This window comes from Seriola dumerili, unplaced genomic scaffold (assembly GCF_002260705.1).
Source record: "Seriola dumerili isolate Sdu_G_001 unplaced genomic scaffold, Sdu_1.0 BDQW01000088.1, whole genome shotgun sequence".
Lineage (NCBI taxonomy): Eukaryota > Metazoa > Chordata > Actinopteri > Carangiformes > Carangidae > Seriola > Seriola dumerili.
The window spans coordinates 9,822,107-9,848,461 of NW_019174343.1; the positions used below are offsets into that span (position 1 = coordinate 9,822,107).

Below are 26,355 nucleotides of genomic sequence, written 5' to 3' on the forward strand. Positions count from 1 at the left end.
TTGTTAATCAGGTGAAAATAGGTTGATGAAATCTGTCATTTCATGACATAAAAATACATTTAACTTTGAAATAACCACATGTATATTATGCAAGTACAACTGCCTATTATATATGATCATCCCTTCCTGATTTTGTGGTAATGATATGGTCCTACTTCACATCTCCTGCTTTTTTGTTGATTAATTATTCAAAAAGTGTTGACTCTGTCTCCTTATGTCCCAAGACACAGCGACTGTTTGATTTTTTTTAATTTTAAGGCTCTTTTAAAAAATAAAAATAAATATCTGAGTTAAAAATATATTGGACTTCAGCTCTCCTAAACAAAAAATGTTTTCCATTAAATAACAAAGACACACACATTAAATATAATGTACAGCATTTATTCTTATATTAATATACTAATCAATATTTGACACTGGTAATTGAAAATAGGTTTGCATTTTTACATTTTAAAGTGCAGTGCTGTATAAACAAACTGGAAAAGTGGAATTAAGATTTTAATTAGCTGTGATGCGTCCTTGGATGTTTCTTAAGTGGAACTTTAAAAGGGCAGATGTGCACAGAATCAGAGGGCAAAAAAATTGCACACTGCTCTTTATGGGCTCTAATATTTAAGCATGTTGCACTTCAGGCCACACCCTAATTAGTGATGTCACAGTTGGTGTCCACCATCACCTGTCTGACTGGGACGAGGTCAGAAAAGCGTCACAATGGCAGTTTTCATCCCTATGAGTAAATGTATTATTTAATTGTTTTATGAAAAACTAGGAGACAGTTACTTTGATTTTGAGGAAAGGCAACTCTAAAACATTTCCAGTTATGAATAATTCATATTATTACTATTTTAAGTTTGCTGCATCATAACAGCTGCCATTTTTTATACAAGTCAGTTTGAACCAATCAAGAGCCAAGTGGTAACAATCAAAATCAGCTAAGTAAACATTAGTGAAAAGTGTGCACCCTGTGAAATATTTGGAGAAGCGTTTTATTGCTCCATGTCATTGTCATTCTGCAGAGTTTTCATTGCCAGGCCCCACAGCGTAACACTGGAGATAAACTGGCCCTCACTGGACCTGTAGGAGCCACCACTGGGCCTGCTGGATGTAAATGAACTGCACTGATTGTCTGTGGGAGGCAGGTAGGGCCTCCCCGGCAGACCTCTGCCCATCTCCACTGACATATTCCCATTCTCCACATATGGACCGTACACAGCCTCCTGAGCTAGGTGGGGCTTGGCCACCTTCATGTGGTCAGTTCTCTCCTGGTGGCTGGAGGAGAGGAGGTGATGCGGTACCAGCGAGCGCAGCTCTGGAAGAGGGGTGGGGGTGGAAGCTGGGCTGAGGTGCATGCTGGGAGAAGGAGTCTCTATATGTGGTGGTGGCTGTGGTGGTGAAGGAGTAGGTGGTGAGGGTTTGTCTAGCCCTGTGTGAGGTATCATAGTGGAGAAATTCTGCTCACTGGTAGAGGCAGGAGGTTTTCTGTGGCTGACAGGTTTAGGGAATGAGGCTGCTCCATCTGCGCTACGCGTCTGCTCAGAGTTGTTGGTAACCGGGCTGTCGGCTGGAGCCCCTTTGCAGTGCATGTTGCTGTGTCTCCTCAACATGGCAGAGCGAGTGAAGCTCTTACCGCAGGCGTTACAGATGTAGGGTTTCTCACCAGTGTGGGAACGTATGTGACGCTGTAGGTCCCCTGAACCAATAAAGCACTTCCCTGCGTTCATTAAGGAAACAAACTGAGCGTAAAACACTGTGCATATATTAACTACAGTCCATATGGAATTAGGAAATATACTTTTTTAGTAAAGACTAGATGATGAACCTTACAGGGTGAGTTAAAACATGCTCTCACACATTTTTATGCCTTCACTTTTACTCATCTTTGCAGGTAAAAACAATGTTATTCAACATTAGGTGGTGTCAAATAACCATTTCTGAGCGATTGATTTATTAAGAATGAAAAATGATTGACCTTACTGAAAGAAATTACTCAATATCTGACATTCATATCTGGTGGCCACCAGTTACTCATGCTGCTTGGGAAGCCAATTTTAAAAACAAAAAAATTCAAAATTCATTGAGCCATTTTGTCTGACAGTTATAAATCATGGAAAATAAAATAGACTAGGCCATCATACAATCAAAGCTGCCAGAACTGAAATTAGATTGTTTGTTTAGATTTTTTTTCATTATTAAATATGATACATTTTTATAATCCAGTCACGTCTCTAGAGGAATCTGCAAAACCAAAACGTGAATAATATTTTCAAAGTAGATTCAGACTGCTCCTTACCACAGGTGGCACAGCTGTGTGGTTTTTCTCCAGCGTGGCGAGCCTTGTGCTTCAGAAGCTTTCTGTGCGTGTTGAAAGATTTTCCACACTGGTCACAGGTGAAAGTCTTGTCTGTGGCATGAGTCCTCTTGTGCTCCTTCAGATTGCTCAAGTTGTTAAATCCTGAGCAATAAACATGTACAGAGAGTGAAACACCAATCTCATGAGCACAAAGTGGGTCAGTTTTACAGATGGGATCTCTGTAAATTCTGCAAGCTAGGGTTAATTGTTTGAAGAGGTTCATGTTTTTTTAAAAAAAAAATGAGATCATACAACTATGTAGAGAATATTAGGTGTTGTGTAATGATGACTATTTCTTGTGTTGAGAGATGTCACATACCTCGACCACATATATCACACAGATGTGGCTTCTCTCCTGTGTGGACCACTTTGTGGCGATGGACATCCCCTGATGCTGTAAAGCTGGAACCCACAGATTAATATATTGTAGGAACTGATTCAGTTCAGTCAGTCATCACCACAAATTCTTTATTATTGCAGGGCTGCAGCAGGGCTTCTAAATATTCCAAAAGTCCCCCAAAATAAAACTGGGGAAGCGGCTTTCATTCATTATGCTCCTAAACTATGGAAAACCCTACCAAGAAATATTAGAGAGGCAGGCTCAGTGGACATTTAAAAATGACGTCTAAAAACATACCTGTTCAATTTCGCTTTTAATTAGCTCTTTTTTTATTATTTCTTTCTTTTCTTTTAAACTGATTTGTGTCTGTCTTAACTCCCTTTCTCCTTTTATATTTGTCAAGCACTTTTGCTAAAAGTTTTGCTATTGCTACATAGCCAACATGATCATTAACAGTTGTTTATTTACCAGTCTTGCCAAGAGCTTTAGCCATGGTTTTGTTTACGAGAGGTACTATAACCCCTTGATAAAAGGGTATAATAAGCCCTCTGAGCAGCACTACTTCTTCAGGGCAGACTGGACACTAGAGTGGCTCGGTATCTGAAAATGATGAGACGGGCAGAGTGGAGTCGGAGGTAGCTTGTTAGCATAACTTCAGTAGAAGAGAAGAAGTGATAGAAAGAGAAGCATAAAAAGAGGACTTCTCTCCACGGCTGGAGGCAGCTCTTGGCGAGGAGAGGAAATTAGTTTGATGCTGAACTTTCGACGTTTCTTCCAGACTGATAAGTAAACAGCTGTTAATGCTAAAGTTGGCTATATAGCAATAGCAAAACTTACAGATGGCTCCTTTCAAGATGGTATTATCAAATGCAAAATAATTATTAGTGTGCCTATCATTCTATATTGCCCGGCTTTGGAAACTATCAAGCATTTTTTCTTAGTAAAGGCAGACACATAAACATACAATCAGCAGAAAACTGACTGAAAAAAATACTTATACAGGGGAAGAAAAATGAGGGAAAAAATAAATATAAACGAGGAAAAGGTATTAATAGGAGATACTTAACCTTTTACCACATAATTCACAGATGTACGGTTTCTCTCCGGAATGTCGCCGCAAATGGGTCTGTAAATTTCCAGCCTGTAAAACAAAAAATCCTTACAAAGGTCAGAATAATCTGACCACTCAACAACAACTATGCCAAATCAGAATAATACACCAGACTGTACCTGTGAGAAGTTTCTCCCACAAACATTACACTGAAAGGGCTTCTCACCTGCAGCAAGAAATGAAGATTCAGGTCTGATATATCAATACAATTAAACCTACAAAATCATCAGTTTAACTGAAATGTGTTATTGTATATCATGGGTGCTAATAAGGTAATTATACAGTATATATATGTACAATACCGGTATGTGAGCGCTTGTGCAGCTCCAGGTTGCTCGGGTGTTTGAAAATCTTCCCACACACATCACAGCAATACTGCTTATGTCCCGTCTGCTGCTGTGGCTCTGGTACTGTCTTTTGTTCCTCCTGGGTCACAGGTGGAGGACTGGGATGTTGTGCATCTGTCACCATCTCAGGAACCTTCTCACCACCTGCAGTAATGCCGTCGACGGGAACTTCTGGAGTTTCAGTCTGAACCAAAGACTCTTCTTGATGACTCTCTTTGGGACAGCTGAGGACGGGTTCACTGACAGATTCAGCACACATCTCTTCCAAAGCCTTCTGAGACCTCAGGTAGTTGTATTTTTTCAGGTACACAGCCTTCTTTGGGCGCACTGGCCTGTTGAGCATGGAGTCTGTTGAGTCAGAGTTGGGTGTGTTTAAATTTTCTGAGGGTGTTAAAGTGGAGACAGGGTTTTTTTCCGCAGCCACAGATGTGCTGGGAGGATTTGGCTGAATTGTGTTTCCTGAGCATACAGGTGTGTTGTTGCCTCCCTGGTTGACCCCGAGCTGACAGTGCTGCTCTTCCATCACCACCAAAGGACCTGGGCCTTGATTTGAGGCTGCAATATTAGTCTGAATTGCGCTTTGTTTGAAGTACTGCTTGCTGTAGAAGTTACGGAGCTTGTAGCCATGAACTAATTGTTTTTCTACAGGTGCCTGATTGCTGCTAGGTGTGTCACAGTTTGAGCTGCTATTTGGCACAGAAACTGACACCCTTTTGGCATGGTCCACGTCACTGCTGAGGCTGGGCCTCTGGGCCTCAGAGGAGCAGTGGAGGTCAACATCGTGAGGAAGACTGCTCCCCAAGAGGCAGTCGTGCTCAGAGCTCAACATGCCTGGGAGAGAAAATGATGGGATTTCCACTGGTGGAGGACAAGGCTTGAGGAAAGAATTACACATGCTCTGCACGTTTGGAACCTGCAAGCACTGAGCAATATCCAGGAGCGCTTGTACATTATCTTGATTGACGTCAAGGTGGGAGGTGTACATATAGTCCAATATTTGACCGATGCCACTGACGTCCTGGATAACCAAGTTGAACACCTCGTTCTTCTGACTAGGTGAGTTTTGGAACAAAGACCTGAAAAGATCAAAAATGAGTGAATATTCACACAAGTTCACTGATGTGCCACTACATTAAATACATAAAGATAAATATAAAGACACCTGAAATAGGAGCTGAAAGCAGCCAAGACATTTTTGTGGGCTTTGAAGCAGACACCTTTGACCACCAGCATGCAGTCACACAGCAGCCCCTGAATCCTCTGCTCCTGGAGCTGCTGCAGGAGGTAGGAGCTGTGGCTGGACAGGGTGTCCATGGTCACTCAGCTGCTGAACCACTCAGCTCCAACTTCTCCATCAAAAAGCTAGCTAAGGCGAAATAAAGAAAGTCACTTATTATGAAGTTAATTATTCCTCTTGTCAGGTCCTTGAAATGCAACCCGATTAAAAGTGATGCAAGCAAGTGCTGGCAACATTTTTCAAATGTTAATATCACGGATGTATTATTCATATACATAATTCAACAACCGCGCAGAATCCAGTGTGTCTGTGCGACGAGACCACCCATGCAAAAATTGCATGAAAATTGCTAACGAGCGAACTACAAAGCTATGCTAACCAACCACAGCGGCGTGAATCGGTGCAGCGTCAGAGAATGACAAAGTGAAAGTCATAAATATCTTTAGTTCCGGGTAGTTAGTGATAAAGATAAGTCCAAACCTAGATTAAAGGTTTCCACCTTTTATTTGGATGATCGGTCACTTTTTCTAGTGCGATAACCTTGCATCACATCCTGGTGCAGCTTGTATTTCGGGCCGCCTAAACATGAAACAGAAACAAAAAAAGGATTATGGGTGTGTTGCAGTATGACTATGTAATACATATTAACGTGATAAGATGGTGTAGTTGACACGATGAAAGTCGCTGTACATAACTTTTCAATGTAAAAAAAACCCAAAACAAAACAAAACAAAACGTTTAGACAATATTCTGCTTCAATATGGTAGGAACTTATCTTTTGCTGCGTTTGCACACGGAAGACTAATAATGCAGCCACGGCGACCGTCGGTGTGGTCACGTGTGTTTTGAAAAGTTTGCATGGATGGAAAAGAGCAGGAGCCTCGTTGCTTTCAAATGCGATTTTGAAGCAAAACGAGTTTAACGTCGTGACTTGCCGCATTTATACGTTTGAACGAACCCTCCTTTAGTCCCCGCTGTTGGTTTATTTCCTCATCTGCTAGCTTCGGGTGAAGTTGCCTGCCTTCATTTGGCTAACATTAGCTCGTGTCAGTGCTGTGGACGGTCGGGTGTCGCATCAGGACTTTACCTGTTCCGTTTTAAACGCTCGTGCCGTTAGTTTCAGCAGACTTGGTTTACTGTAGGTCATCTAGCTCTATAAGTGTAATTCAAAATGGTGTTTTTCACTTGCAACGCGTGCGGTGAATCGTTGAAAAAAGCTCAGGTTGATAAACACGTGAACATGTGCTGGGGCTGCCAGGTGCTGTCCTGTATCGACTGTGGAAAAGATTTCTGGTAATGACCGGGTGTTTACTGTCTTCTCCTTTACTGTTTACTCAAGCTGAGTGTAACCTAAATAGACAGAAAGCTTCATTTAATCCCAAAATGTCGCTTCCTTGTACGTGTTGAACAGGGGTGATGACTACAAGAACCACAATAAATGCATCAGTGAAGATCAGAAGTATGGAGGCAAAGGCTACGAGGCTAAGGCAAACAAAGGAGACATGAAACAGCAGCAGTGGATCCAGGTGAGATGCAGAGAAATGACGCCCATTTCCATGAAAAGCTTTACAGTCAGGATGGTGTCTCTAACTTATTTCTTTTACTGAAGAGAATCCACGATGCCATGAATAAACCTGGGGTCAGTGCAAAGCTGAAGGATGTGCTCAGACAAGTCAGTACGTATGATAACGTCCCGAGAAAGAGGGCCAAGTTTCAGGTTGGTGTTTCTTCAAACTTTAACAACAATGTAATGCTTTATTGATCAGAGTGTGGTGCAGTGGGAATGGGGACTTGCATGTGGCCTCATTATTGTCATGCTGTGATTCCTCCTCAGAACTGGATGAGAAACAGTCTTAAAATAGCCAACACCAGCCTTCACGATGAAGTCTGGGACATCTTTGCTGCAGCTGACAATGTAAGTTGCACTGCTCAAAGGTTACTCTGTTGTTTGTTTGACTCTTAACCGGTTTTTCCTTGTGTGTTGTGTGTTAGCATAGAGCAGATACGGAGAACGAGTAGTATTAGCTAGTTCAGTTCATTGTACAAATCTAATTCAAAAGTAACAATTGGCTCCAATACTTTGAAAACCTGCTACAAATAATTACTTTTTCATCTAGGTAATATCACATGTTGGCTTAGTTATACACTACTGGAATGATTGTCCTATTTGTAAATTTGAATGTTGCTACAAATAATGCTCACACAAGTTAATGTTTGTATTAAAAAAATGGTTGGTATAACTCAGGTTTTCAGGTTTTGCCATAATAACATAGTAATGCAGTAATGCAGAGTCTTTACTGCATTTGAAGTGGTTGGTGTGCAGTTCTGATCTGATGCCATGAGATAGGGAGAAGACATAGCAGCAATATGCAGTTTTCCCTCTGCTGTCTGGTTGTATTAAATTCTGTCATGGACAGAAAAATAAGTTTCCCATGTTTTCAATATCTAAACTGACTTTCTTTACCCGCCTGCAATCTGACAAGGTGCCGGAGGTCCCCCAGCAAACCAAAAAAGATGAACAGACAGTGGCTGAAGTCAAAGTGGATACTAATGAAAATGAAAAGCAAAACGGCCAGCCAAATGTTGAGAAGAAGAAACTAAACAAACGGGAGCGTAAAGAGGCTCGTCAACAGAAGAACGGGAAAGCTTTGAAAGGTGCAGAAAAAACAGTCACACAAGAGCCAGAGGAAGAGCAGACAGGCAAGAAGAAAAAAAAGGACAGAAAGAGAAAGCACAACTGTGAAGAGGACGGAGATGAAGAGCAGAATGGGCACAGCGCTGAAAATGAGGCATCCAGCAAGAAAACAAAGAGTAAGTCAGATTACTCTGAAGGTTCGCGCATTATCATAGTTTTGTTGAGTTATCCTGTCAGTATATTGTTAATAGTAGTTCTCTGATACGCACAATGTGGAATGGCCCCGTTTGCATCGGCATCTTTGCAAAGTTTGTTTTGGTAAATTATTAAGATTTTGAAGAAATCAAATACTTATGTTCACCTGTTAACATAACACATTTTTTTGTATTTAAAAGTAAACTCTTTATAATTATGACCCATTGTCTTTCTTTTCACCCAAAAATGTATGTTTTAAGTGAAAAGTGTAGACGTACAGTATATATTTCAGGATTTACTTTACTATCTAACTCTTATTGTCCTTTTCCCAGCTGATGAAACGGCAGAGGCTGCTGATATAGACATGTCAGAGGAGACTGAGGATCAAACAGCCTCCAAAGGTAACATGGTTTGGTGACTTTGAGCCACCAGGGGTCAGTGTTGTTTTTGTTGACAGTGAGAAAATGACCCTCAATGAATATTCTCCATACCAGAAGCTAATTTATGCTTCTGATCAACTTACAGGCAAATTCAACTGGAAGGGGAATATCAAGGCAGTACTGAGAGACTCACCTGACCAGGAGCTGCCAGTGAAGAAACTAAGGAAGAAGGTGAGGCATGGAGTGTTTTCATTACTGTGTGCATAAGTCTATAGTTCTATGTTTGTACGGCATCCCATCTGACTTCTTTACCCAGTATGTTCTTGTAATAAATATTATTAGAACTGTCTTTGATTTGATGTGATATTAAGAGCTTGTTCCTCTTTCACAGGTTTTGGCAGCTTACTACTCTTTCACTGGTGATGGAAATTTTAAAACAGAGGAGGAGGTTCTAGTACTGTTCAACAAGAAGATCAACAACAATCCTAAATTTAGAGTTCTGAAAGACAGAGTTAGACTTGTAAAGTAGATTTGTTTGTCTCACCCGTCCCACATGAAATGTGTGTTGTTCATAGACTTTTGAAATGTAAAGGCCATAATGTTGTCTGTCATCCTCCCTTGGATGTTTTTATACAGATGACATAATCTCAAAGATTAAACCATTTTATCACTGAATTATGTGTCTTGTTCCTGATTTCAGGTACAGTTTTACAAATTACCCCAGAATGTGTTAATGTTTTTTAATGTATAAAATGACAATTGTGATAGACGGTTGCTCTCTTCTACATTCCTTGCCCACGGTAGGGCTGGGAAATGGCACCTTATCTGTGGGATTGGATGTTGGAGTGGGGGAAGGGAAACAGGAGAGGTGCACCTGAGGTGAATTTGACTCTCACACGGGACGAAGCTAATGCACATTCCTCGGCACCCCGAACGGGGTTCACTTGGCCAGGGACACAGAAGCTCCATAGAAGCAAGATGCTTGGTGTCAGCCTCAGGTGAAGTTTTAATGCTGTCTGATTTTTCCACCACTAGAATGAGCAGTCTCTGTACCCTGTGTGCGCGCACACACACGCACACACACGCACACGCACACACACACACACACACACAGCTACAGGAGGAAATCTGCCTAGCTTTATGAAGCTCTGCTAATCCCAGCAGGTTTAACACTGATGCTCATTCATCACACTGCTTACCTGTAATTGTATATTGCATACTTTGGGTATTAGTCAAGCTGTTACTCAAGTTTGTGAGTATTAAAATGGTGTTTTCTAGTCCTCATTGGGATTCAGTATTCCTTAATGCTTTGTTTTATTCCAGACCCCACAGGATACCCAGAAAAACTGAAACTAAGCTTGTCTTTACTGTTGCAAAATAAATCTTGGTTGCCAGATCAACATTTCATTTGGCCAGTATGTTGTGCATCAGGCAGTTTCATCTCTGAGTTCTGATCTTAATGGCAGCCATATATATCTGAACAATGTCTTTATCCAGTAAAAGGATACCTTGGGTATTTACTTTAATTGCAAATTGCAATTGTTAGCTAGATAGCCTTTGATTGATATTTCTGTGTATGAGATTATTTAGTTTTCAGTTCTGTGACTTAAAGAGCTATCTCGACCTGTTGTACTGTTGTATTAGCATAAACAAGCACAAAAGTAGGCAGTTGTGACTGTTTTGCTCTGAAATGCAGAATGAGTGGTAACAGCCAACAATAAAGTATTATTCACTTTTCTTCACTGCACATGGCCTGTCTGCCTCGTTGAAAGTTTTTAATTGAGAGTGAAATAGGACAAAGGTATCTACAGTGTCAGATTCTTGCCAGCGCTATGTAAAGGTAGACATTCAAGATAAACTTTGGAATACAGCCAGTGACTATGCATTCTGCAAAGTTTATGAAGGATGGGAGCAAATCTGCCTGGTCAGACGTTTTTGTGAAAATATCCTCACTCACTCTTTTGAGGGTATATTTTTTTCCAAAAGCTCCAGTTTGATCCAGCTTGTTTAATGCTGTTTGTATCAAGATAGTCCTTCAGGAAGATAAACACAAAATGCACTTATTACGTTTGTTATTTATCTCAAGTTACTGCATCTAACATGGTTTTCTGCATTAGAGTACAGATAATGAACCATGCTTATTATGTATTTGAACCACACACTAGTGTTTCCCTTTTGGAAAAGGTTTGATGTAGCAATAAGTTATTATGCTCCTACTTTAAATGTAATGATCACAGTGTGAGTTTGATATTGAATAACCTGCTACGCTTAGCCAAGTATTGTATTCCTGCATGTAAATGGAGGAAAATTAAACATTGTTTTCTATATTCAGAAGGGACTTTGTGGACCGTGACAGGTTAGTTTAGTTTATGTATTTGCACATGTAACAAAAGCAAAAAAATAAATAAAAATTTCAGGATTAAAAAAAAATATGCATTGTCTTTAATACATAAATAAAACTTTCTGGAGATCTCCTTTTTAAAAATTTAACTGTGCTCTTTTTTAACCTTTGATCTTAATGATACAATTAATAGTTATATATTTAAATATGTTCGTTTGTTTACCTGATATGTATTTATTGTTTTTCTATACCTTGAAATTAGTTAATTCCGTTATTTTAATACAAAATAAAAGACAAAAACTACAATTGTCGTTTACAAGTGCGTCATTAAAAAGCGACTCTGACAGGGAGTGCCTTGTAATCACTAGTTAGCACTTAGCTTTTAGCTTCTAACGCAAGTTAATGATAACATCAACACAATGCTTAACGATAGCGAGCTGGCAACATTGCGGAATAGATTTAAGAGAGATGCGGAGCTTCTTATGCAAACAACGACATCGGGTGACGAAGATGAAAAGAGTAAGCTTCAGAAACATTATGCTAGCTAACATTATTAGCCAACTTTAACCGGTGGTAACTTTGTGACAGTGGTAACGTTACACAGCTCTGGTTTGGACGTTAACGTTCCTACTGTACGTGCTAGTGGCATAGTGTCAAATGAATTCAGCTTGTTGGCTGACCTGTGCAAACATTATTGTCAGAAAAGTAGCTAACTTTTATGGTTAAATTTGTTGAATGGTCACTTTGTAGTCAACATAGTCTTTAAACAACTTGACGTTTTCCTTTCACTACTAGATGCTCGACCCTTAAAAATATATGATAAAGATACAGTCAGTTGGCAGTTTATTTGGAACTCTTGGCTAAAACGAATGCAATGTAATACAGCAGCCCTGCAGTAAACCGTACCTAATACCTGACAGCTGACTGATTGTCACTGATTTTGACTGCAACATGTTTAGTCTAAGGGGGTTTGTAGGCAGCTTGTACAGTGGACAATTGTCCAATTTTCAGGCTTCCACTGGCAGATATCCACCAATTCTTGATTGTTTTGACTGTGAGCAAACGCTGTGTCAGCTCAGAAACATAGTACAGTGAAACATTACTCCTATGCTGTCACCAGTCCAAGGGTCATCTCTTTGCCAGTGTAAACTGATGACTGTAATACAAGCAACAGACCAAACAGTTGTCCAGTGGTTATCTCTTTCATATAAATGGCTGCGTATATTCCAGTTTACATACCGTCAGTGGTCTTTCTGGCAAGGTGACTTGCTATAAGACACTAGACATAACTTTTGACCAAAGATGTAGACCAACTATTTGTCCGAGGCATGGAGTTCATTGTGAACTCTTCACAGAGTAGACCAGCATGCTGAAGCACTTCAGCAGCCAACAACAGGCTCTGATATGTTTAATCAACCAGCAAATTATAGAGATTAATGGCTTTCTGAGAAGTAAGATTATCTCAAAGTAAACTATCAGTTTCACCTCAAAAGCTGCTTAAACCTGAAAGGTGGGGATTTAGCACATTCTGTTAAGGCAAGACAAATCTCATATTTTGTAGTAAATTATATTCCATACTGTAACTCTTTCTGTGCCTCTTAGTATTTAATTTACTTTCAGTTATGCAGTGTGTTAGTGTTGAATACTACCACTAATGCGCTATATATGTCTGATGTATTTAATGGTAAAACATTTTAAGACTAGTCAAACTAATCTGTATTTAGATCTCTACTTTTAAAGTCCGCATTCAGTGAATCATGCTCTCAAAGTGGATGCTTGGATTGAAACTCCTGCTCTAAGAATTTTGGACATAGTTGTTTCTTTTCTATTACCTTTCAGGTCAGGAGGAAAAAGATGCCAAACCTCTCCCTCGCATTAACAGACACTCCATTTTCTGGATCGTGGCATCCGTAGGTGTGACCTACTATGTGGATTTCCTCCACAATATCATGGAGAATGATGATATCAAAAGGTGACTGAGTTATGAGGAAGACACACAAATTTCCCTGCAGATCTCATTCACACACTGTCTATTCCATACATTATAAAATGAGTCAATCAAGTGTACCAGGTAGTCGGTAGTGTTATGTGCGGTTAAGCAAGTAAAACATTAGATAATTATTCCACTGTGACTTATGTTAAGTTTACAGTAATGACACACTAGCTGTTTTTATTTTCTATAAATGATCTATACACAAAATAAGCTTTGTTCTAGAAAAGCCTCTGTTGTTATTGAAAGTGGTTGCTCATAGAAAACATCAAATATAAAAAATGTTTTTTCTTTTTCAGTGGTACCACTAGTAAATGATACAGATGACTGGCAAACTTTTGTGCTATTGTTAACAAGACCGGTCTTTTGTAATTGAATAGCTTCAATAAATCTTTACAGATGAGACTGTGTCAAATTTTACCTCTTTTAACCCCTGTTTTTCCAGTTGGTGGTTCAATGTGGGCCTGGTTCTCCTTGGGATCTGCCTGTCTCTGGCCATGTTTTGCATTGTATACCTGGAGTGGTTCAAAGGCATTCAGCACTATGACCAAGAGTACCCTGCCATTCCTCCCCTCACCACTGCAGCCTTTATTGCTGCATCATGCAGGTAAAACAAGTTGTAATGCTTTCAATTTCATAATAACAGACTATAGGATATTGTTGTAGAAAGCAAAGATTGTAGAACAGCTTTGGATTTATGTTGTAACAACACCTGACATTTTGTGCCTCTCCTTTTTTAAATGTGCTTAATTTAACAGTTTTAAACTATTTGAGCACATCATTAGAGGAGAGACAATATATTGACAGTGGTATCTGCCTCAAAAATCTAATATCCCTCTGCCTTTTAGCTGTCATGTTGAAACACAAAAGGGCACTCCCCAAACTGTTACCACAAAGCTGGAAGCACACTATTGTCTAAAATGTCATTCTATGCTGTAACTTAAAGATTTCTCTTGAATTGAACTAAGGGGCCTAGCCCAGACCACGAAAAAAGAGACCTAGACCACAAATACAAAAAAGTATGTGGGGTGTGGTGTGTTTGCCAGCCTTTTAAACAGACTCTAGTTTGCCTTTTAGCTCTGGGCCTTTGGCTTTCTATAAGCTTTTATGTCAGTGACTTTACTTCAGCTCTCTGCTGTTTCCCTCAGGACAGATAGCTCTTTGCTGGAATTTGCTGGGGGTGATTCTCAGTTGGTTCTCCAGTAATAGCAACTTGCTCCATAATCATTAGTCAACGATTAAGTGTTGATATCAAATATTTCTTAATGGTGTTAAATGGTCCTCACATACCCCTTGTACACTCAACAAAGGTGTTTTCACTTAGTTTGTCTCATTAGACGTCTTCTCAGGACTGTGTGGATGTGTTCATATATGTCCCACTTTCCTGTCTAAAGAGCAATAATCATTTTTAAAAAAGCTGTGTGGTTATGTAATATATTTAAACTCATGTTAGAAGTGGTCTTGGTGAGATTGGTTGCACTAAATTGCAACATGCTTTATTTCGTTTATCTGAAGCATAAAGAACTAACCAGTCAGTGACAGTTTGTTGAACTGATCTGTAGAACCAGCAAAGCTTTAAAATCTCAGATATTATTTACACAAGTGCAAATCCATCTACCATGTCTCTGTATACCAGCAAAAATCAGGACAAGGTAAGTAATTTTTAAATAGATCTGCATGTCTTCGGGACACCAGGTGGGACCTTTGCCAAGGGCTTTTACCAGCTTCACCTCTTCATTTTGTAAATATAGGATTGTTTGTGGTTGATGAGCAGTTAAGAAGGGAAATAACCATGACTGTTAATGGCTTAATTAATCAAGTATGAATTGAAATTGCCCCGTTAGCTTGTCCATCAACATGTTATTCCTGGCTAATACTACTTATTTGATCCATGACATCTCGAGTCTCAATGGTTATATTAATTGATGGGCCATTAAGCTTTTTTTGTCCTGTGATCAGCTAATCTACCTTGTTTAAATGGTGAGTCCATTTTCATGTGAATTTGTGTCATTCACATGGTTGATTGGAGTCAGTGATTAGAAGAAAGTGAGAAGCTTTAAAATGCAAAAAAACAACCTGTTGGAGTGGAGTACGTTTGTGCATGTTGAAGCTTGTTTTTGTATGCTGCTGTTGGTTCCTGTGAGTGTTTTTGTGTTAGCACTAGTCAATAAAGATTTACTGCCATTTAATAGCTTGCCACAGTCTTCTATGTAAGTGTCCCTGGCCTTCTGGGAATCCTTTACTTCCAGTTTCTTATCAAGTGGATACATTATAAGCTATGGTTCACTGATGAATTATGTCTTAAATATTACATTGTAGGAGGCATCTGTCTGCAGTAATTTATAATCAAACACTTTCTTTTTCTCATTAAATTCAACTTTTGTGCATATTTGTAATTGATATTTATCCTTCTCTTGCAGCTTTAATATAGCACTATGGCCAGTGTGGTCCTTCTTCACTCCACTCATCCTCTTCACACAGTTCATGGGTGTAGTCATGTTCATCTCTTTGCTTGGATGAATGTGACAGGTGAGGATGAGACTTTCAATTTCCACATTTTGAATGGTCAACATTGTATTTGGCGATGTTGAACAAATATGTGGAGTGAAATTAAAGGTTGCATAATTACCTGGATCTCAACTTTACATAAGCTTTTCTTTTGTTTTGCAGCTCCAGAATGACACCTTGTTAACCGCAATGTTGAGTTTTGTTTTTATACTTTTTCCTCTATTGCTTATGGCATTGACACATTAACACACATTTCTCTTCAGAATCAAACACACAGTACATGAAACTTACCTGTAATGACAATTTTGAGAATAGGCCTTTTTCACAGCACACATGTTGACTTGTCCTAGTAGAGAAAGCACAGGTGTCTGTAATAACATTAATAATGGCTATGTTCTGCTCAGGTTTACCAGTGAGTCATGACAGTGAGCGAGCATGTACAGTACTGGGACCCTAAAACTGAAGCCACCAAATGAAATTCAGCCATTATTAATTCCATTATGTACACCTTTGCTTTTCCTGCTGTGACATGTCAAAGTGTCCTCTGTGAAATTTGCCTATTGTGCTAAAGTGTGTGTAAATATGTTCCACTATTTATAACTGTCAATAAAACCAACAAAGTTTTGAAAATTTTTATTTTTATTAAGCAGTTTGTGGAAGTATGTAAAGATGTCTGCTTATATCCTGTAAATATGTTTTTGTCTTTAATAAATTTTTATAACTAATTTCAATGACTGTGTATAATTGTTGCTATTAATTGACAAAAAGCAAAAGTGAACAAAACCAACATTTACGACAGTGCAAGATGCAAAGTTGGAAAATGTGATTGCAACTAAAACTCTGCTAAATCCAGTACTGAGGCCCAACTTGATTAAAGACTTATCTGTGACTAGGAAGACATTACAAATTAGATTTTAATCTTCTATACTGACCTGTTACACATATTATTAGCTCTGCATTTAAGATAACTATAGTAAGACTCAGTTACCAGTAATACACCTATCAAATCTAATCCAATCCAATACAATAGCCCTGTGTGAATCTTACAATGCACTTTTGACACTGTCAGAGAGATGTTGATGCAGGTTCATTTTTGAAGCGATTGTTACCAGCCATACTAATCAAATTCCTTTGCTCAATGTAATTATTTGAGCTTTGCAGACTCCATTTACTGGATTTCACAGGCCTGTTATTAAGGAAGACTTTTATTTGTTAAATCTTCAGTACACAGAATACAGAAATATGTATGTATATACATCATATAAACATACTCCATCACAAGTTAAAGTCCTGCATTTAAAATTATACTTAAGTCAAAGCCCACATTTATAAAGAAAATTAAGTATCAAAAGTAATCATGCAGAATGGCACCTGGCATAGTCTTGTGTTTTATGTCATTGGATTATTATCAGTGATGCAACAATATGCAGAATTTTAATCTTGTAGCTGATCAAAGTAGTGCATGGCTCTATTATCTATAATATTGTTTTATAAGATGATTTTATAAAATCTTCAAAGCAACTATATTTGTTAATTCAAATTATTGGAGTAAATTGTAGAATTGTTTCCCTCTCAAATTTATTGAACTTATTTGATCTTCAGCTTTTAAAAACCTTTGTTTTTAAAAATGACAAAGCTTTTTTGGTGAGTCAGACTGTTAATGATTTGTCCTCAGTCTCTATTCAGCATCAGTGATGCCCCTGCTGTGCAAATATCAGTGAGCAAATAAGAGGCTTCCAAATTCAATCAAAAAAGTTCTTAATCAGGCGGCCATTAAAGGTCCCTGATAACAAATAGATTTAAGACTACTCTGTCTTTGTCGCGCTGACTCTCGGTGATCAAGAAATCAATACTGGGAGGCAGATGGCGTTGAGATGAGCCATTTAGCAGCATAAATTGATCATGTCTCCAACCCTCGTGATGCTGTCGTGTGTCTTTGCTAAAAACATTCCAGCCAATGAGAGATAGAAGGTTAGCAAAATTTTAAAAAAAAATTGAAAGGTTATCTGCGTCCTCCCCAAATTACGATTAACCAAATCCAATACTCATCTAATGCGCACGCCAATTTACAACGCCACATCTGCGCGCGCAGGGCTCGCTCGCTCGCGGTTTGTTGTTTTCCTCCACGCGCTACTGGGGGAAAAAAAGCATAATTGATGTTTGGATTATAAAAACGTGTTAAATGGCAGACCTGGACCCTACAAGTGTTTGGCAGTGTGTTTGAAACGACCAACAACTGTAAAACTGTCCCTCAAAGCACGGATGCGCTCGCGGAAGACAGGCTCTTGTGTGTGTGTGTGTGTACTGGCGCACTATTATTCCTCGTGCATGACTGTCACCGCTGTGAGTTCATGCTGTAAATTGCCTGCAAAATGGTTACCTTAAGTAAAACCTCATAAATTGTCGAGGAAGTAAGATAATGAAAATGTTTATTGTTGCTTCGTTTTAAAATACCTTTACCTCACGTGTTGTAGGTTTGTTTGAAACGGTCAAAACTAATATGAGTGAGAAGTTATATTTTGTAAATTGTCAGGGCTCCTGTTATTCACATTAAGTTAAATGAGTTACTATTTATTATTATTATTATTATTATTACTTGTGCGTATTGACTAAGTATCCCTAACATTTGCTTCAATGGTTGTCAAGTTTTTTTTTTTTTAAAAAAATGCATTTTTTGAGTACAAACTGTTTGACAAGGCTGACTAAAGAGTCCTGAGGGACTGAGGAGACTCCCAAAGCAGAATAGGAACTATTGTGAACTATTGTATCAGTTTGCCTAGTTGTTTTTTACATTTTAATTACACTTTTTTTCTGAAATGAGCTATAATTGTTTTTAAAGGAAATCTGATTAAATGATTAAAGGGTCCTTAATACCACCACCCTACAAATTCGTATCACACCAATCACCTATGAATCTGTGTCAGCAGACTTTCTATTGTCATGCTGATTGCGTGCATCCGTCCCAGGCTATTTAAATTGAACCAGAGGTTACATGGTCATATCCAGGAGAGCTCTGTGCTGAATGGTATCAAAGTTCTCTTGACATCCACTCACAAAAAGCTATTGTGAATTTGACCACTGAAATCTGATTCTTTTTTTTTCCAACCTCAAAGCAAACAACCACATCTCCACTACCAGTGGACATATTAGTTTGAGGAGGTGGCACTTGGATTTGAAGCGCATTAAGTCAGGACAGGTCACGTTTCTCCAGCCTGTAAAAATCGCAGGTTCGTGAAATGCCATCTTCATTTTCATGTCATCTAGGCTTTAACATCCGATAGGCAGCCTGAGAGGATTTCAGCAGACCTGGAAAGACTGGCTGGCAGCTCCCTGAAGAGGTGGCTTTTGGCGAAGCTCGTTTTTTCATGTTATTGTGGATAATTCCGTGCTTAGTGTTTTTGCTTTTTTTAGGCGGTGAATGGTTGGCACAGCGAGCCCAGTGGTTTCTCTGAAACATATGGGGGTTTCAAGAGGACGGGGGTCTGGGATCACCAAAGACTGAAACGCAATCTCCCATTTTCAGTGACTCAGCGAGCCTGTTACACGACCAGATATTTCAGTTTCAGGGTTTCAAGATGACAATGGCATCTATCAAGTCCATCCTCGGCGAGGCTGGACATTGAGACTATGCGTGCTCACTGAGCCGAACCTTGAAGATTGAATGAGCATGTTTGGCACGGTACCTATCCGTCTGAATCCCCACCTCGTAGCAACAGGTTACGCACCTGGCTTCCCTAAAGTGCACTTATAGCGCGCGACTTTGACTTTACTCTCCTCTCGGTACTGCGAATTTCATACATGTCTCCCACCATGGTAGAGCACAGCGGTCTGGATATCATGTGTCTGAACAAGTACTGTCACAGTTCCTCCTCGTCGTCCAGCTCCGAGCACGACAAGAAGATTTTTACCAAATTAAAACTCAATCTGTCCGGGGACTACCCGAGGAAGAACGCAGAGATTCTCAGCGGACAGTACGGGACCAATCTGCTGCTGATCGGGGCTGCGCTGATGCTGGCCATAGCGCACCATGACTCCTTGGTCAAGGAAGTGCACCTGCTGTCCTTTATCACCTGCCTCATGATCCTCCAGCTGATCTGGATGATGTGGTACATCCTGGTGCGGGACAGACAGAAGAACACGCGGACAGAGAAAGATGTCCACGCCACCACATGCTGGATAAGAGGTGAGTTTGTAAGATTAAGTGCAAGATTACAGCCGTAAATTCGTAACGGCTAATTAATTTTTATTCTTGTCCATGTGTTCGGAGATTATAGTGGTGTACTTCAGTCTGCATGTGATCATCCAAAATCCTTGCTAGATCCAAGTGTTTGTGGATTTACAAATGAAACAATGCTTAAAAAATCTCCATATAAGCAAAGCAAACTTTGTTTTATTGAATCATATTTATTCATTTATTATTTTTTTTTGTCATCAGTGCTAATAATAACTTGATCTTTCCGTCTGTTTTCTCGGTAGGTGGTTTGACTCTCCTTGCACTCCTTTCACTGATTATGGACGCTTTCCGAATCGGGTATTATGTTGGCTATCAGTCTTGTGTGTCGGCTGTGCTCGGGGTATATCCTGTCATCCATGCAACTCACACCATAGCGCAGGCAAGTTTACAACCCCACTTTAATTTCAATAAAGTGATAATCTTTCAGCAGTGTTAGACACTGTGTCTTTTTTTTCTGTGCACAATTTAACCAGGTAGGTCTTTGAATAATGTGCTCTTTGTTGTTGAGAGTACAGAGTTGCTGCAACAATATAATCCTATCATTGTCCATGTTATGTGAGTGTAACATGGGAAATCCTTCTGTTAAAGGGACTTAAATACTTCTTAATTTGATCTTTCTGTTTACAAAATGTGTTTTAATAAGCTATATTTAGGATAATGTTTTGTCTTGCCTTTTATATTAACGTTTTGTGTTGTGTTTTTGGTTTTTAGGTGCATTTCCTTTGGTTTCACATCAAGGATGTCATCAAAAGCTTTGAAACATTTGAGAGGTATGTGAAATATGTGATATTATAATTTAACCACGCTTTAGTTGTTGTCATGTTAATTTTACTACACCCAGAGCTTAAATCTTAAAATAAAAATATCAGTCATGAAATGTCTCAACAGCGACTAAAAAATTTACAAAATATGAGAACTGTATCATAACGCTGTCACATGCTGATAGATGATGGGTCATCAATCTTGTTTTCAACTGTTTGTCTCCTCAGATTCGGTGTAATCCATGCAGTCTTTACCAACCTCCTCCTGTGGTGCAACGGTGTGATGTCAGAGGCCGAGCACTTCTTGAACAATCATATGAGAAGACTCTCTGCCCTGGGCTACGGAAACCTCACCATAGGTAAGGGCCAAGGGGTCGATTGCTGGCTTGTACCTAGAAGAAAGGTACAATAGTCCACTTGAGATCTCACTTCAGTGGATGAAAGAAAGGGGAAGGAGAGGAGGGTTTGTGAGGGGAAGGGAGGTTATGCCAGCAGGCCCAGAGAGTCTTGTTTGTGTCGAACGTCTCTCTATTAGGTTTCAGGGGACACATAGTGTTACTAGTGCTGAGGCCCCCTCCCCAGCCTTTTCCCCACACTTCAGCCACCACCACCCTCCTTGGCAACCCCCCGCTTGACCTCAGTCGGCTTTGTACCCAGGCTTCTTACTCCCAAGGGTGCTGCAATTACAGTAACTGATACATCTAAGCCGAGGGTTGGGGGGTTCGGCTGCTCCTCCTCATATCCGGCTGACTGTGAGGCTGGCTGCACCCTGACTGTTGTTCCTGTTTTAATTAAAGCGTGCAGGACCGTAGTAGTGGCCTTTGGGGGGTGAGGGGTTGGAGGGGTTGAGAGGGGGCACATGGCAGGGTTTTGTTGAGATAATCTCTAGAGGGTGACAGCATTACTATCATATGTTGGGGTGGGCTTTACAAGGAGTGAGTAAGTATAAAAAGTGTATTGTCATCAGCGTCTAAGATGCTCAGGCCTTCAGCTAATGACTTTGATGAATAATTGACTTTGATTTCAAATTCAAATCAGTAGAATATGGCATGATACAAATGTTAAAGTTACACTGCACTAAAAATACTGGTCTTTGTAGTTGCTTCAAATTTAAGTTTCATCACAAATCTAAAAACATTCAAAACTAGAATGGCACTCAGTAGAACGCATGTCTTTTGTTCTCAAGTACAGATTTTCTTTTTTATTGTCTTTAATAGTTATGCAAGCCAGCTGTATCTTTTTATTACCTGTTGTGTGAAATGATGATGTCATCAGTGTCATTTCTAGTGCTACTGATGTAAAGAAAAAAAATCATAATTATTCAAGTAGAGAAAAGACAAATCACTTTTTGGTTGAACTAGACACAACTAGTGGATACAGTATGCATTAAGAAGGGGTTACAAGGAGACACTGCTTTGTAATAAGCCAAAAATTTGTATCTAAGTTAGCTTTCAGAAGAGATTGTGTGTGACTGTTTTGTTTTGTATTTCTGATATCTCATGCTTTTGCATCTGTTTGTATGTGTTTTGCAGTGCACTCAGAGCCTCTTTGTAACTGCACCACCAGCACTTGCTCCATGTTCACCAGCAGCCTCTACTATCTCTATCCCTTCAACATCGAGTACCACATCTTTGTCTCTGCCATGCTCTTCGTCATGTGGAAGAACATCGGACGGACCATTGACCTTTCTTCGAACCAGAAAAGGCTGGCTACCAAAACACAGGGCCTGTCTGTGGGCCCTCTTCTGGGTCTACTTGCCCTGGCCAGCACTATTGGGATCCTGGTGGTCTACATCACCCATGTGGAGTCCCTTCAAACACGTCAGTCAGCCATTTCCATGTTCTACATTTATGGCATTGTCATGCTGGTGTTCATGTGCTTTGCCGGTGCCTCAGGTCTACTCATATACCGAGCAGACCACATACCACTGGACACCTCCAAGAACCCGTCAAGACAGCTGGACACGGAGCTGCTGTTTGGATCCTCTACCGGCTCCTGGCTTATGTCCTGGTGCAGCATAGTGGCTGTGTTAAGTTCCAACAGCAGCCCTCCTTACCTCTGGACAAACTTCATCTACTCTCTGCTTATTGTGTTGGAGAAGTACATGCAGAACCTCTTCATCACAGAATCTCTTTACCGCCAGCAAGTGGATGGAGAAAGGGAGGACCCAGAATTACCATCTGCTCCAGAAATCTTCTCAGTGAATTCCTCTTTAGCCCCACCGTACAACGGCATCATCAACCGAGCCTATGAGACTCCAGACAGGCCCTGTGTCACCATGGAGAACGAACAGGAAGAGAGCGGTCAGGTGTACAGGTGTCCGAGGAAACCATCAGAGGTGCCACTGCCTGTGGGAAACAAAGTGGTGGAGCCTCCAAATATAAAAAGTCAAATCCTGAAGAACATTGCTGTCTTCCTGATAATGTGCAACATTTCGGTGAGTATGTAAATTTAATTAAATCAAATGAGACTCAATCTATGCTGTTGTGTAAACAATCTAAATCGTAGCAACCAACCATTTCAAATGCTTCCAAATGTCAATTTAATGTTCCTGTTTTTGAATTTTTTATCAAGAGCAGTGCAATGACAATGGATACAATAACCATATGTAATGTGAGAGGTGTCTAATAGTGACAAAGCCACAGAGAATTATCACCTGACTCTTTGGTTCCCCTCAGGTCTATGCAATGTTTTAGTCCCTTTCCGCTCATTGTTTTGGTTGAGTCACATCATTCTCAATCTATTTTCCAGACTCAGCCAGAAGCTATTTTTTTAGGGAAAACCTCAGACAAACTGGCTGTACACTACCTGCCCAGCACTAAATCACAGACAATCAAAGTTAATTACTAGCTGGTGAACATAGTGGACAAATTAGGAGCTAAAGACCCAGATATTTGACTCAAAAGTTAATGAAGATCAAAACAAAGGTAAGAGGGAACTAAACTTACATTCATTACGTGGCCATAAACACAACTTCAAATGGATGCTAATGTTGCTCTGCCACTGCTGGGTGCTAACAAACATGTTAGCTAACAACTTTATAAAGTGATGATATGTTAATCTGGTGTTTATGGCTTGTCAGGTTTCTCCCAAGTGCCTGAGAAATCAGTGAATACAGGTTTAATTAATTTAATTTCTATCTTTCTTTCAGCTTTGGATCCTTCCCGCTTTTGGCTGCCGGCCACAGTACGACAACGGGTTGGAACAGGAGACATTTGGCTTCAGCATATGGACAACGGTTCTCAATTTTGCCATTCCCTTGAACCTTTTCTACCGCATGCACTCAGTTGCCTCCCTCTTTGAGGTGTTCCGCCGGGTCTGACAGAATAGCAGATGACTGACAATGCCAGATAACATGCACAAGAACACTTGTCACCACCGGCTCCCAGAAATAGTCTCATAGCGCAGGTCAACCGTTCAGGAGGCAGTCTGGGTCACACTCCAGCAGACTTGACAGCAAGCCGTGGAGACAAACAAAATGTAGATCCTTCAGTGTGGGGATTACAGAGGAAACAAACCTATTAGCCTGCGTTCCTTGAAGAATTACCTTGTATACACAAGGACCTTGATGAACAAAACAGAACCTTTGGTTTCAAGAATTTAAAAAGAGCCCTCTGTACTTTTTATTTTATAATCACATTTCAGTAGGATGTTCTCACTGGTGCCTCATGCAAAATGTATATGATGTATCTGATACACACATTTTGTACCGTTTTATATTGGTTACTGCTGGTATAGACTAGAACTCTCTTGATTTTCATATTTGAAAATACAAGTCAAGCCACTGAAACACTTGTTAGTTTCATATAATCTAATAAGGTAATAGTACTGTATTTCACAAAGCCACGCGTGTATTGTACCACTTGACCCAAATTTTATCTGCATTTGAAATGTGTATACTATATATGGATAAGGTTCTCATTTACTTTACTTAGTAGTTAAAATTGTTTAATGGATGTTGTGCAAGAGCTACAAGGATAGTGACAATCTTAGAATAGCACTAAATTTTGAGTAATCTTTATGAGTTGGATGATAGTTCTCAGAAGTCATTTAAGGTTCATCAGTGTCCTCTTGCTTCCTGATTCTCAGTTCTGTTGAACTAAATGGGGAGTTATGATAAAATTATGCTACTGGGTACCACTGTTTTTGATTTACTACTACTTAGACTCTGGTATATTGAGAAGTACAAGGTCAGATAAAAAATTTACTTTTTTCCATTCTATAAACTGATAACATGTTGAAGTCATGTATGCTATATGTTATGAAAAGGCACATCACAGTAGTTCCAGGATTAAACTGACACACAACATGCTGGCATGATCACAACTGCTACACCAGACCAGAGATCGTATGTTTACTCACGAAGAATCAGCAGTAAAAACCAACCCAGTCTGTGACATCACTTGTTTCTTCTTGATATAAAGCACAGATATAGCTACTATATAGATGTACTGTACAATTTTATGTCAAATCAATTTGTAATTTCAGTCAGACGTCCAGCAAGTTCTCAACCTGGTGCTATCTGCTGTATGTAATCTCACTATGTGCCAAGTTGTGGTTAAATCCTTGTTTTTTAGGTGCAAACTGTAATATAACTGTTTATCCTCTGTAAATACTGCCATGCTGATCAAAATCATTCAGAAACTGTGATACAATTTTGCAAAATTCAAATTTAATGGTGCTCATATGAAATGATGTGTACAATAGTGATGAATGTACTGTATATCTTTTGCCTATTGAAATAAAGAATAGTTTTCTTTTTCATAAACAAGATCTGTCATATCTTATATTGTCTCCCCTCATGTTGTGTGCTTTTTTTAAAAAAAAAAAAAACTCTGGGGTCTTCCTAGCTGTCTCTGAACTAAATACAGGCTGCAAGTGTGGTAGACCTTTGTTCCACATGATGGCGCCACATATTTATGTTTCTTTGGGGGTTTTTTTTTTTAGAGTTTGACAGGAGGTTTGAAAGTCTCCTGTGCTACAGCCTGGGCCGAATTTTTTTTTTTTAAATTGCTTTTTACTAAGAATTAATTATAATAAAAAACCAAGAAGCTGTTAAATTAAAAGAAACACAAAAGTATACAAAATAATAACATCAATTCAAAAACAGAACTGTGCCTTTGTAGTTAAGTTAAATGCAACAACAATATTCCACATAAACGCAGTAGTCAGTACCTCCAGTGGTCAGACAAACACGTCCATAAGCGTCATACTTTTGATCTAAGCATATTAATTTATTACCCGTGATAACATAACATCTTATGCAAAGAAGCAAACGTTGTGTCGGACACAGGTTGGCTCCTGACATGACACCCACAGATTATAGGTTAGCCTACTCCAGAGAATTTGGCATCGGGCGTCGGGAGATTATTTTGACGTAGTGTCAGAACAATTTGACAGGCACGCAGACACATCCAAAAATATCCGTGACGTTTCAAAGCCGGAAACGGCGCTGCTGCTGCTGCTGCTGTTGTTGCACAGACACACGACAACGCACACCGCGCGCGGAGCTCCTGGCTCAACATGCCCGCTGAGAGTGTGAATGTGACTCACCTGTTCAGACAACTCTGAGAGGTGGGCGAGCACTGACCTCCAGTCGGCGGTCGTCAGAGGGCAAACAACCACAAATGTTCAGTGAGACCCTGAAAAAGATTAGAGAAGACCCAGTTTTCATTATGGCGCACGCAACAAAATTATACTGTAAATTGCACTAGAGTCCTATAGTTGAGCTGGGGGAGTATGACGGATTGTGGTGCAAGTAATAAAAGTATGAAATTCGTGCTCAGTCATGCTTGAAGGCAGTAAAATAGCATTATGATCCTATGTTTTTGAGATTAGATAGATAGATAGATAGATAGATAGATAGATAGATAGATAGATAGATAGATAGATAGATAGTGCATGCAGTATGCTCCGGGCTGTCTGG

General features: G+C 39.7%; 4 protein-coding genes across 5 annotated transcripts; 3 read left to right on the plus strand and 1 right to left on the minus strand.

The window, feature by feature from the left end:
- Positions 1-422: 422 nt before the first annotated feature.
- zbtb49 (zinc finger and BTB domain containing 49) lies at positions 423-5,929 on the minus strand. 2 transcript variants are annotated; one of them, XM_022745286.1, is made up of 8 exons: positions 5,866-5,929; positions 5,311-5,514; positions 4,104-5,224; positions 3,921-3,967; positions 3,758-3,831; positions 2,670-2,752; positions 2,291-2,452; positions 423-1,711 (listed from the first exon to the last, which is right to left on the minus strand). In XM_022745286.1, the coding sequence occupies exons 2-8, from the start codon at positions 5,460-5,462 to the stop codon at positions 987-989; spliced, it is 2,364 nt and encodes a 787-aa protein (XP_022601007.1). In that variant the 5' UTR covers positions 5,463-5,514; positions 5,866-5,929; the 3' UTR covers positions 423-986. The 2 variants fall into 2 exon arrangements, with proteins under 2 accessions (XP_022601007.1, XP_022601008.1); XM_022745287.1 differs by having other exon boundaries at positions 5,311-5,510; positions 5,866-5,902.
- A 278-nt stretch (positions 5,930-6,207) lies between these two features.
- Positions 6,208-9,261, plus strand: lyar (Ly1 antibody reactive). The gene is made up of 8 exons (XM_022745431.1): positions 6,208-6,678; positions 6,797-6,911; positions 6,995-7,102; positions 7,220-7,300; positions 7,869-8,196; positions 8,548-8,616; positions 8,741-8,826; positions 8,987-9,261. Exons 1-8 carry the CDS (start codon positions 6,557-6,559, stop codon positions 9,122-9,124), a joined length of 1,047 nt encoding a protein of 348 aa, XP_022601152.1. The 5' UTR covers positions 6,208-6,556; the 3' UTR covers positions 9,125-9,261.
- A 2,019-nt stretch (positions 9,262-11,280) lies between these two features.
- tmem128 (transmembrane protein 128) lies at positions 11,281-16,117 on the plus strand. Its single transcript, XM_022745402.1, has 5 exons — positions 11,281-11,455; positions 12,776-12,908; positions 13,372-13,533; positions 15,347-15,455; positions 15,597-16,117. Exons 1-4 carry the CDS (start codon positions 11,356-11,358, stop codon positions 15,444-15,446), a joined length of 495 nt encoding a protein of 164 aa, XP_022601123.1. The 5' UTR covers positions 11,281-11,355; the 3' UTR covers positions 15,447-15,455; positions 15,597-16,117.
- A 3,127-nt stretch (positions 16,118-19,244) lies between these two features.
- Positions 19,245-23,751, plus strand: otop1 (otopetrin 1). Its single transcript, XM_022745523.1, has 6 exons — positions 19,245-19,617; positions 19,911-20,047; positions 20,380-20,438; positions 20,658-20,788; positions 21,962-22,866; positions 23,581-23,751. Exons 1-6 carry the CDS (start codon positions 19,245-19,247, stop codon positions 23,749-23,751), a joined length of 1,776 nt encoding a protein of 591 aa, XP_022601244.1.
- Positions 23,752-26,355: the final 2,604 nt, after the last annotated feature.